At 35.5% G+C, this 12934-nt stretch overlaps 1 protein-coding gene across 2 annotated transcripts; it reads left to right on the plus strand.

Moving 5' to 3' along the window:
- Positions 1–206: 206 nt before the first annotated feature.
- Positions 207–8483, plus strand: sccpdhb (saccharopine dehydrogenase b). Of its 2 annotated transcripts, XR_013199852.1 has the most exons (13): positions 208–627; positions 1379–1488; positions 1703–1783; positions 2112–2241; positions 3129–3178; positions 3755–3885; positions 4058–4175; positions 5208–5327; positions 5482–5538; positions 5643–5754; positions 5839–5920; positions 6770–8343; positions 8396–8483. XR_013199852.1 is itself a non-coding variant. In XM_077219424.1 (12 exons), the coding sequence occupies exons 1-12, from the start codon at positions 429–431 to the stop codon at positions 6867–6869; spliced, it is 1290 nt and encodes a 429-aa protein (XP_077075539.1). In that variant the 5' UTR covers positions 207–428; the 3' UTR covers positions 6870–8483. The 2 variants fall into 2 exon arrangements, 1 of the variants encoding a protein (XP_077075539.1); XM_077219424.1 differs by having other exon boundaries at positions 207–627; positions 6770–8483.
- Positions 8484–12934: the final 4451 nt, after the last annotated feature.

Raw genomic sequence — 12934 nt, forward strand, 5'->3', positions numbered from 1 at the left:
TCACAAGTGGTCTGATTGAACGACATTTTTGACTGATTTCTTCAAAACAGTCACTGACAAGCTGCGATCCTATAATTTATCAATTAACATTAAAATGTTATTTACAGCTGTGTATATTTACAAACATTTGCTTTTGTATATAATATGTTAATGGTCACAAAATATAGCATTACACTGCAGTAATGTTGTGGTAATATCACCTTTCCAGCACAAGATGTCTCTACTACTTCAAAGTGTGACCGTTTCTGGAATTTTCACCCACGGTTGGATTTGTATATGAACTGCAGTTTATATGAAGCACAACCTGAGCTTCTAAACCTCTTCTGCAGTGTTTTACACTGATACTGTACACTGTGTACAGTGACACCAGAGGAGCAGCGGTCGCTCTGACCTCGTCTGTGTCGCATCGCACGCGGATTACAGACACAATGGCGACGCTCACAACATCAAGCAAAAGACCGTACCATATCATAGTGTTCGGGGCGAGCGGTTTTACCGGTCAGTTTGTAGTGGAGGAGGTCGCGCGGACGTGTACCGAGGGTCCAGGAGGGTCGTTACAATGGGCTGTAGCCGGACGGAACCGCGACCGACTGGAAAAAACACTCATTCAGGCAGCTGACGCTCTGTGTACGTGTTTGACGCAGTACATTTAAGTTTAACAACAACTTTTTACATTTTGGCGTAATTGTACTGTTACACTGAAGTGCTCACACATATTATATAACATAATGAATTACAACAGAAAATAATAAACATAAAATATAGTAGTAACTCTATGTACAAAAATACGAACTGTACTAATTCTCATTTGGTTATAATTTAGTAATAATAAAAAAACTAACATGGCATTATTCAATTTTAGATTAGTTAATCAAAAATAATTAATTAATTCATTGTTGTATATATTATATTTGAATATATTTGGTATGTGTATATATCAAAGGACAATATTACGCTCTATTACCATAATGTTACTGCCACAGTACTTAAAAAAAAATATTATTTTTTATTTTTATTTTTTGCTAGACTACACAGAATTACAATGCACATATGTTATTTATGACAGATTGAATTACCATACTTCCATGGCTAGACATGAGGCAGTCAGATCATGGTATTAGACGAGTTTCAGCAGATTTTGTCTGTTGAGATTATCCGATGGGATTACAAGGTTTGAGAATACTGTTGATTAAAGGCATAATGTTCTGGCAATCCCATCATAATCTGGAATTGCCCATACTGAGATGATTTTTAAACTATGCAATATGCTATCTATCTATCTATCTATCTATCTATCTATCTATCTATCTATCTATCATTTTGAACGGTTAGAGAAGTGAGATCCATCCATCTCTGACATTGCATCATTTGTCTGCAGGTAAACCAGAGCTTAAGAGTGTGGAGGTTATTGTAGCAGATGTAGCCGAACCAGAGTCATTGGCCATCATGTGCAAACAAGGCTTCATTGTGCTCAACTGCGTGGGACCAGTAAGTCCACATAGACTATAGTAAAAAAGCACAGGAAGGGGTCAGTTAACACATCTGTGCATTCACACTTGTCCCAGCGCACCCGTAGTCCCACGATAGCGTTATGACAAAAAAACAATTAATGGAGTTGTGTTATTCCGGGTGAACTGTTGACTGTAAAATGCCATTTTGCATCAATGGAAGTAGATTGTGCTGAGTTGTCTTCTTTCAACAGTATAGATTCTATGGAGAGCCTGTGGTGAAGGCTTGCATAGAGAACGGGGCCCACTGCATTGACATCTGTGGAGAACCTCAGGTAGTTACTGTTATGCTTTTATCACTGTTTTTTGCAGTCATTACTCCAGTCTTCAATGTCACGTGATTCTTCAAAAATCATTCTAATATGATGATATGGTGCTCAAGAAACATTTCTTCTTATTATCAATGATAAAAAACCAAACAGTTGTGCTGCTTAATATTTTTGTGTAAACTGTTACTTTCCATTTTTTGATTAATAGAAAGTTCAAAAGAACAGCATTTTAAAAAAAAACATATTTTGTAACATTATAAATGTAAAGAAAAATCTAACTTACCCCAAACGTTTGAATTGTAATACAGATCTCTTTGATTGTTGAATTATGCAGTTTTTAGAGGGGATACAGCTGAAGTACCACAGTAAAGCTCAGGAGAATGGTGTGTATATCATTGGAAGCTGTGGGTTTGATTCAATACCAGCAGATATGGGCATCCTTTATACACAGAATCACTTCAAAGGTAGGTTGCATTTCTAGATAATGTTTTATTATTAATAAATTGATTATTTAAAAGTCTAATTAAATTATAATATTTGATTTTATATATATATATATACTGAACAAAATTATAAACACAACACTTTTGTTTTTGCCCCCATTTTTCATGAGCTGAACTCAAAGATCTAAGACTTTTTCTGTGTATACAAAAGGCCTATTTCTCTCAAATATTGTTCAGAAATTGTTCACAGATTGCTCTTTTATTGTGGCCAGCCTAAGGCACACCTGTGCAATAATCATGCTGTCTAATCAGCATCTTGATATGCCACACCTGTAAGGTGGATGGATTATCTTGGCAAAGGAGAAGTGCTCATTAACACAGATTTAGACAGATTTGTGAACAATATTTGAGAGAAATAGGCCTCTTGTGTACATAGAAAAAGTTTTAGATCTTTGAGTTCAGCTCATGAAAAGTGGGGGCAAAACAAAAGTGTTGCGTTTATATTTTTGTTCAGTGTATATATATATATATATATATATATATATATATACTGCAATTACTTATAATCTACAGTACCATACAGTATAAGGGGGGGGGGTGGCATAATCCTGACTTGACTTATAACAGGTTTAGAGGTGCTATTTGTATCAGTGTCCTAATGCTAAAACGTACATATGTTACTGTGATATTTGCCCTGTGTATGAACTTTGACCTTTGCTTCACACGACCCTTGTGCAGTCGGTTTCTTTAATCTCATACCAATTAGTGGGACGTGTCAGTGACAAAGGCAAAGGCACTCAGTGCTTACAGGATGTGAGTGTCTGTCGTTGGCCTTTGAAGTGCTGCTGTGGGCAAACGTGCCTGCAGAGCAGCAGATGCCTGACAACTCCTCTGCCTGTCTTCCACAGGAACACTCACTGCTGTGGAGAGCTTTCTAACCATCAACACTGGACCTGAGGTGAGCAGTTTATAGTATACACTATTTGCATTAGAATTTGATTGACTGTTATTGAAAATTAGCTCTCAAACTTTGGTTTGATCTAGGATTAAAGCATATTAAGCTCTGGGAATTCACAATTGCAGCTGTTCATAAATAATGCAACTAACTGTCATATCCCGATGGAGCAAACTAGGAATTTGTGGGAATTCATGTTAATGAGTAACTTGATTGCAAAGGAGACATCGTTTATATGATTTTTTTTTCTTTTTTGGGGGGATTGATCACAAAAAATAAAATAAGAAATTGTTTAAATACATTCTGAAATACTATATAAATTACATAAAAAACTTTACATGAATTAAATTCCAATGTTAGGGTAGCAGATGGCATAAAGCGAGTATGGAGAGTATATGGAGAGTATTATGGCCCATATTTTGTAGTATTTCATAAGCACTCTATCAAATTGTATTTCCTGCTGTTTTAATCGGGTATGAAGAGAGCTATAGCAGATTGTTTGCATCTGACCTATTGCATGTCCTAAAAACAGCAAAACATGTCTTGGCTTTTGTTCAGCTGTCTTGTCTTCTTCATCAGGGTGGATGTGCCCATGATGCGACATGGCAGTCAGCCATCTTTGGCTTTGCTGACAGTGCCGGTCTCAGAAGAATAAGGAAGAAGTTTGGGCATCAACCTCTCCCGGCTGTCGGCGCTAGAATTAAAAAGAGGTGGCTTTAAGTATTTATAAAATAATTCTCGACATTAGATTCTATTAATAATATCTTGATCATGTTTCATGTGCTTTATATAGCAGTTGACTCTCAAAGGAGTGAAGGAGAATTGTTCTCAGGATGGAAATCTGTACTTGTGTTAATTTGCTTGCTATTTTGGTGTACAAAGGGGAGCTGTTTTCTTCACTAAGGAGATTGAGCAGTATGCTATTCCCTTCATGGGCTCAGATCCATCTGTGGTGCGACGGACTCAGCGGTATATGCATGAGGAACATAACCACTGCCCTGTGAGTCTACAAAAATTACAAACATTTTTGATACCAATGTAATTTAATTAAATATATTTTAAAAAAATATATAATTTGCTATTAAATATATTTATATATATGTATATATATATATATATATATACATATACACGTGTGTGTGTGTGTGTGTGTGTGTGTGTATGTATATATACTTATAGTTATCTTTTTATAGTTTACCATGAAATAAACTCAAATGGACCCTTTTCAAAGACTGTGATGACACATTTCCACATTTATTTTTTCTTATGCTATTATAGCAAATAGGAATGCAATTTATTTTTAACTTGTGCTGTCGTCTCCCATTCACCACTATATATGTTCATATATATAAATATATATATTAATAACAAATAACATATTAAATTATATTTTATTATATTTAGCAATTTGTCATATTAGCAATTTGTCATATTTTATACAAGTCCAAATTTCTGCTGTTTTATAAACCGTGCCAATCAGTTTTTGTGAGCAGAACAATTTGAACCCAAACCCAGTATTCAGTTTTCTTAAACTGTTATTGGAATGTAGATCCAGTGGGTTCTTGCCTACCCATCTGCATCCTCTTAAAAAAAGACAGACTTTGACAGTTTCTTCCCTTGCTTTTCAAACGCCATAATGCCCCTTAGTTTTAATTACATTTCTTCTCGATCCGTCTTGTGCGAGCATGATTACTGTGATAGTGCTCTGAAAGCCTTCATGGAAAGAGCAGGGGATGATTCACAGTCTTTGTGATTCATCGTCCTGTTCTTTCATCTCCATAGCGATGACCACTGTGTACAGGGTGATGTCATGAAGGTAAACAGGGTGCTGTCAGGATATGGTCATTTTTGATTGATGTCTTGCAGTGGACTCAAATGTATGTGTTAATAATTCAGCAGTCACAAATGTGTGCAGTTCACTGTCCAACCCACTTAGTTTTTGTTGTATATATTGCCTTCATTTGATTGAATCAATTGTCAACAGTTCACTGTTTTACAGTACAATTGGTTACCTCTGTCCCCTTCTCCTCAGGTTCAGTACATGGCATATGTAGGTATTGGTGGTCCCTTCTCCGTGGTGAAGACCCTCTTTGCAGGCCTGCTCTTCTGGTTCATGGTCAAATTTAGTTTTGGCAGGGGATTGCTTACTCAGGTCCAGTACCATTAAAAAAAACATCGGATTATATTTGAACTGTTAAAAGAAAATCGAATGGATCAAACTCACATTCATAGCATAGAACAGCATGAACTGCTTGTATAAACTCATGAATATCAACTCAAGTGTGTTTTTTTATTCTCTCGACTAGTTTCCGGAATTTTTCTCATTTGGTTTGTTCTCCAAGTCCGGACCGTCAAGAAAGCAGGTGCAATAAAAATGCATTGAAATTCACAGGACAAATGACTAAGCCCTTATTTGTTTTGTTGAAGATACATTTGGTGTCTCTCTGCCATTGTTGTCTTATTTCAGATGGATGGAACCTCTTTCTGCCTGAGGTTTATGGGGGAGGGCTTCACAACAGGTCAGGACCCCTCTCTAGGCAAGCCAAATGCCACTATCAACACTGAAATAACAGGACCAGGTATTGTCCTACTAATTTGATTTGATACAAAATATTCACCTTAAATATTTAGACTTAAATGGTCACTACTGTCGTATTTTGCAGAGCCAGGATACATTGCTACACCGATTACCATGGTGCAGGCCGCTATTACACTGCTGAACGAGTCTCACTGTCTCCCTAATAAGTGAGTAATCTGACCTCGATATGGATGATTCTACAGCTATTGGCACTTTGGTGAACTTAAAAAAAACACATTTCATATTCTCAGTAGTTAAATTTACTTTGTTCACTAACATTGTCGAATATTGGATAATCACTACTGTTCAAAAGTTTGGGTTCAGTAAGGTTTATTTTTTTATTTTTTGAGGGGGGAAGAAGTTAGTACTTTTATTCAGCAAGGATGCATTACATTTCTCAAAGTTTAAGTAAAGACATTTCTAAAGTTATAAAGGCATTATATTAGGCAGCACAGCTGTTTACAAAATTGATTATATCAAAATGATTTCTGAAGGATCTTGTGACATTGAAGACTGGAGTAATGATGCTGAAAAATCATCACAGGAATGAATAACATTTTAAAATATATTCAGTAGAAAACAATTTTTTAAAAATCACAATATTACTGGTCTTACTTTATTTTTAATACAAATATATGCATAAAAGGTGAAGATGAAATACTTAACGACCCTGAACTTTGGAACGGTAGTTTTTATATTCTGTCATTTTTGTGAAACTTAATCATTCACAAAACAGTTTCATTTTCACTACATGTGAAATTTAATTTTAAAGAAATCAACCTCTGGGTTAAAAAAAGATTTTCTTCATATTTGAAGAAACATCCATATATGTGTTGGGGTGATTTTATATAATTGCTGTGGTTAAACCTGAATACACTTCATTTTTGGATACTAAATTTCAAAGCTACATGTGAATGTTAACTGTACAGTTACATTTACGGGTTGATGCTGCATGTTATTTGGGTAGCATGTATGAAGTCCTTTCTTACCTGTTGTCCTTCTGTTGGTCCTCACAGAGGTGGCGTGTTCACTCCGGGCTCAGCGTTTGCAAGAACCACCCTAATAAAGCGTCTGAACAAACATGGAGTCCAGTTCTCACTGAAGAGCGGACAGTAGACATGAGTAATCAGATTCACTCAGCCTAGCTCATCTCTGTTGAAATTTTGCATTGACAGTTTGCATAGTTAGCCAAAAGGATTGTGAGTCAAGTGCCGAAGGCCTGTTCTTTGTTTGTAAGCCCTTAAAGGTCTCAGATCTTAAAGTATATACTGTGACCCTAAAACACTTTTGAACACTCGTCACACTTAAAAAAATCTTTGAATGTCATTGCATTGAATGACTAAAAATTTAAACAAATTGGTGCTGATGTTAGAAAGATGATGCTAGAACATTTCTCTTTAGAAATGTTTCTGTTCTTTCAAAAATAAATCTATATTTATCAAATACTTTCAAATAGGGAAAGAACTTAATATTTGTGAATTTACCCTTTAAATAATTGTAAAGGATAGTTCAGCCAAAAGTGAAAATTCTGTCATCATGTCTTCACCCTCATGTCGTTCTAGACCAGAAGACTTTCGTTCATCTTTAGAACACAAATTAAGATATTTTAATGAAATCTGAGCGATTTCTGTTCCTCCATTGAACATGTTTTCACCCATAACTCTGATGCTTCAAAATATTTGTTAATAGGTTGCAAAAGAAATCCTCTATCCATAGGGATAGAGAGATTTAATCTTCTGAAGAGATATGATCACTTTACATGAATAGAATTTAGGCTTATATTCACATAAACATTGATCAAATTTGGTCACAGAAGCTCACACAGCACATTTTAGTTTCTGTAAAAACCAATGAGGTTTGTTACGGTTCAGCATCCGTTTACCCCATTTGAGTGCTCTGTGTGTGTTTGTTGATCAATGTTTATATGTGAATAAAACACAAAATTAAATATGTTAATCATATAAAGCGATCGTGTTTCTTCAGAAAACTTTAATTAAACCACTCAATTCTTTTGGATTTGGATTTGTTTTATTCTGAACATTTTGAAACCTGGGTGAATAGATTTTCAATGAGGGGCAGAAATCTCTCAGATTTTATTAAAAATATCTTCATTTGTGTTTTGAAGATGAATTAAAGTCTTGTGAATGAGTTTGATTTGGCCATTTTAATTAAAGAAAATGTAAATTTACCAAAAAGAGTGAACTATCTCTTTAATCTCTGTTTTAACATGCCTTTGACAGGAATCTGCCACTAGGTGTCTCCTTTTTCCAATTCCACATCTGCCAGTTATTTATGTAGAGATGACAGGAAAGGTCATTTGGTGTGAGAGGGGTAGACGTTGTTTGGGGAGATTAGGAAAGGTCATGAATATATCTTTAAGGAAAGACGAGAGGTGGCTGGGGGTCGCAGTGGATGAAGAACAGGGCTAACAGATGCAGGCCAAGGTTGAAGCAGCTTGGCAGGCGCAAGTTAGTATGACTCAGCTTCAGCTGCTTTCAGTCTTACAGGAAATGATGAGATGCTGGGACGGAGCTTGTTTTAATCTGTATTGTCACACTTGACTAAAGAGGCGGGAACAGTAGAGTGCGTTGTAAACTCACAGACCTTGCATGCATGCATTGAGGACATGTAGAACATATGAGAAATGGATAGGATGGCATATAGAAAGACAAATGTGAGGGATTCCTCATATGCTGTAAAAATGAAATAAAGAGCTGAAGTTAGTCATTGCGTTAGGGTTTGAGAGTTGTCTTGTCAAATTGAAACGAATTGTTAAATTTTTTTTAACCGTATTATGATATTCTTATATCTTACTGATTCCTTTAATTTTAACTATAGGATGGAGTAAGACAAACCAACTAAAACCATAAATAATCATAGAGTTAATTAAATCCATTGCTTTTACTTGCTTATGTGTGCCATTGCTTTACTAGTAAAAATTATGTAACTTCCTGGAGGTAATATGACATAAAATGAATGATATTGAGGACACAGGTAGAAATCTGTAGATTATCCACCAATTAAAACATAATTTTATATATATATATATATATATATATATATATATATATATATGTATGTATATACTGTATATACACACCTGGAAAATTGATAAATTCTAAAAAAGTTTTTAATGTTTAAAGTTAAAACCAGCGACTTTTTATATACCCTCCCTTTGAAAAGTTTGGGGTCCAGGAGATTCTTTTGAAAGAAATTAATACTTTTATTTTGCAAGGATGCTTTTAATTGATCAAAAGTGACAGTAAAGACTTTTATAATATTACAAAAGATTTATATTCCTAATAAATCCTGCTATTTTGAACCTTCTATTTATCAAAAATCTTTTAATCAATTGAAAAAAGTATCACGGTTTCCACAAAAATCAAGTAACACAACCATTTTTTAAATTCTGATAATAATAAGATATGTTTCTTGAGCAGCAAATCAGCATATCATAATGATTTCTGAAGGATCATGTGACACTGAAGACTCTAGTAATGATGCTGAAAATTCAGCTCTGCAATCACAGGAATAAATTACATTTTAAAATATGTTAATATAGAAAACAGTTAAGAATATTACTTTTTTTTTGTTGTTGATAAAATAAATGCAGTCTTGGTGAGCAGAAGAGACTTTAAAAAAAAACATTAAACTTTTGAACAGTATTATATGCATTAAATAGGGACATGGAAATGTAGGCTACTACACAAAGGAAATGACCCAGTAATGTTTGTAGATTTGAGACTCCTATATTGGTTTGTTTCTTTCTTTCTTACTCTCTCTCTCTCTCTCTCTGTTTTGTCTGCGCTGCTATTCCCATATTCCCGTCACATCCTCAGCCAGTTTCCCCCACAACCGTGAGCTCTTTAACACATCTTTATCTTTCAAATGCCATTCCCATTCCTCCTTTACACCAAGCCAGCGATCCAGTCCGACGGCTTCTCTCTCCGGCATATTGTATGCATTGTACATAAAACCCTTATCAGTCTTCTGTACTCTGTCTTTCTCTTTCTCTCCCTCCCTCCCTCATTCCAGTCCTCTGAGGAACATTGTTTCTCTTGCCATGTTTTAGAGCGCCTGGTACTCACGAGTCTACTGCAAAGCCTTATGTAAGTCGCCCTCCCTTCTCACGCTTTCATTTTGCCCAAGCATCACCCTCAATCTCAGTCCTCCTCCGCCCCTCCCGAAGTCGTCCGACGGATTGCATGAAACGACCGCATGCGTAATCTCGGAGGGTTAGGACAATGTGTGATCTTTCTCGTCTTGCCACAGGGACGTGTCAAAGATCTGGACAGATCCGGTGAATGTGTTGCAGTGAGCGCTGGGGCGGAAGAGAAGGATTTGGGCTTGTTTTGTGGTTGCAGGACATGGGGCGGCTATGCAGAATCAGTTACAGCTACAGGGGGAGGAGTGGAGAGAGGGGGAGGGGTAAAGGTGTGGAGAAAGTGAGACAGGGAGGGTGAATGAGAAGAGAGGGATGAGACGGTATATGAGCCGGAGAGAATGTGAAATTCGGTGAGAGTGAAAGACGGACTGAAGGCGTGACATTTTGACTTAATGTGACAGGAAGAGAACATGTTGGTTCAGTGTAAACAGCTGAGCACTGAGGCGAGTTTAAAACTATTTAGAAGGAAATAAGTACTTGATTCTAGAAGTTTCTAACTTTTTATACCAAGGAAACCGTAATGTAATGAACCCCTTGTCACAAGAAAGGAGATTTAATGTATTTTTACATTTGGTTTTTAATTCTTACTGTTGAAAAATTCTTACTGTCTCTCAATAGAATGAACTGTTTATTTGACTGTTTAAGCTTGGGTTTATGTGTAGATATTTATTTTCAAGTTTTTTTTAGCTTTATATATGCCATTTTTTCCTGATGTGTAATTGTTCCCAACATTATTTTGAAACATTATGTACTGTTCCAGATGGACTTAAACTGGAGTCTGTGGACTGATTATTTGATTGTTTAAATATGATCATGATCACCTGAAGACCTTTCTATATAGGCTAATTATTGGGAATGAGTGAAATTGTCACACTGATGAAGGCAAAGAGCCGAAACGCTTGAATAATCTTTATCTCCTGTTAGTCATAAAGTATTTTTTGAGTGCAGATCTTTTTGTGCATTTTTGTACTGATATATATGTCTCAGAACCTAATGGGAGAGCGCCGCTGGTGAGTGTTTTGATTGCTCTCAGTAGATTCAAATAATTGTGTTTCATGGTTTATTGCAGTAAATATCCAAATTCTGTCAATACACATTCAAAAGTTTTGGGTTGATAGTTTTTTTTAAGCTTTATTTGATTAAAAATGCAGTAAAATTTATGATAACGGTTTTCTATTATAATATATTTAAAATAGAATTTATTCCTTTTGATGGCCCTTTCAGTGTCACATGATCCTTCAGAAATCATTCTAATATGCTGATTTGGTTTTATTTGATTATATTATTAATTTAAACTTTTGTTAGTCAAAAGGACATTACAACCCATTTGTAAAAGATTTTAGCATAGGATACTTGAAAAAGAGTACTAATTATGAAAATAATGTCCTTCCATACTTTAAAAGAACATACTTAAGTGTGAACTGAATGCTTAATATTTTGAGTTGAAAACCGTGATATTTTTTCTTGATTCATTGATAAATAGAAGGTTCACAATCACCGCATTTATTTGAAACAGTAAAAATGGAAATCTTTTTTAACATTATAAATGTCTTTGCTGTAATTTTAAATCAATTTAATGTATCCTTGCTGAATAAAAGTATTAAACAAATAAAAAACTGAACCCAAATGATAGTGTATGTTAAGAAATTATACGTAATACTGTAAGTTAACACTTTGCCATTCCTAGACCGATATAGATATCAGGCAATGAGAATACTAATTATAACAAAATCTTGGAGGAAATGGGACACAGATGCAGAATATTTTGGACACCGTAAAGCAACAAACAGCCACTCTTTAAACGTATTTTGCTCTCTCAGATTAGCCCTGTGGCTGAGATAGGTTGCATCTTCGTCGTAAATCTCCAGCATCTTTAATTGCGTCTGGGTCAGCAGAAAAGCACACTACAGCACCTCGTTCATCAGCCAACCTCACACACAAGGCCAAAATGAAAAAAAAATCACATTTGTTTTTCCTCAGGAGGGAATGCAGCTCACAGCACTCCATTTTATCAACCTGAAGTGCTGGATTTCACTGAGGGAAATGCACCGTTCCCTGTCTCGCACGTCTGTTAACTCACATATTCGAAATACAACACGAGGCACACTGACTGCCAACATACAGTAGCTGGCATTATCACAGATGCAGGTTTGTTTATAAGCCTATGTAAAAAACCAGCAGCGGAGACAATATTTAGATGGACCACATGTACATCTCATCTTCATAATCCATTTCTTTTCTTCTGTGAAACGACCCCACTTTGAAAATGGTGTGTAAACATAAAGGCTTTCTATGCCTGCAGTGTGGATATTTTTATGCTAATGAATATTTCATGTGGTTCAGTGTTGCCTGATATTGCAACACCTTTTCCAAATGTCTCTTACAGCAAATGTGTGATGATACAAGAGACATGAGCTTGTTTCCTGTTAGCTCTATTGTTTAAAGTCACCATGAAATCAGAATTGACAACTTTAGTTTCTTTATGGAATATTGCAGTATTTATTATAAATGATTTGTAAATCATTGTAAAAAAATATATATAAAAAAATGAATGTGCCCTTGTAATCTTTAATCAAAATATCTTCCCCTCCCTCTAGCAAAGACATTTCTTCTCTGATGACGTGTTTACTGGCGCGAGGGCGGGGCAACCTGTCACTCACATGACATCACAGCAAGAGCAAACCACAACCGTCCAACTATTCAATCAATTCCCGATGGACAAAATCCTAAAGTCACAGTCCCTCCCTACATTTTTTCTTGTTCAAAAAGCTGTTTCGTGTTTCACTTGGATACACATCACAATAGGAAAGGAAAGACTATCGCAACTTCCGTTTCATGATGACTTTAATCATTTAATCGATAAAAATGATTAGAAACAAAGCCTTTCTGATGTCTATTTTCAATAAATCTGATAGCATACCCTTTATTTTACATCACATTCTCTTTTATTTTGCATGAGATAATTTTAATTTCTCCTACACCCCCTCTTATTTTAATGCATACTTTATTAGCTTGC

The sequence above is a fragment of the Siphateles boraxobius genome, unplaced genomic scaffold (genome assembly GCF_051911475.1).
Source record: "Siphateles boraxobius isolate OS27281-9 unplaced genomic scaffold, OSU_SipBor_1 8, whole genome shotgun sequence".
Lineage (NCBI taxonomy): Eukaryota > Metazoa > Chordata > Actinopteri > Cypriniformes > Leuciscidae > Siphateles > Siphateles boraxobius.

Coding starts and splice junctions, on each gene's coding strand:
- sccpdhb (XM_077219424.1), top strand. CDS start 429: ATGGCGACGCTCACAACATCAAGCAAAAGACCGTACCATATCATAGTG. Junction 3,179..3,754: donor CCATCAACACTGGACCTGAG/GTGAGCAGTTTA, acceptor CTTCTTCATCAG/GGTGGATGTGCCCATGATGC. Junction 5,539..5,642: donor CCGGACCGTCAAGAAAGCAG/GTGCAATAAAAA, acceptor GTCTTATTTCAG/ATGGATGGAACCTCTTTCTG.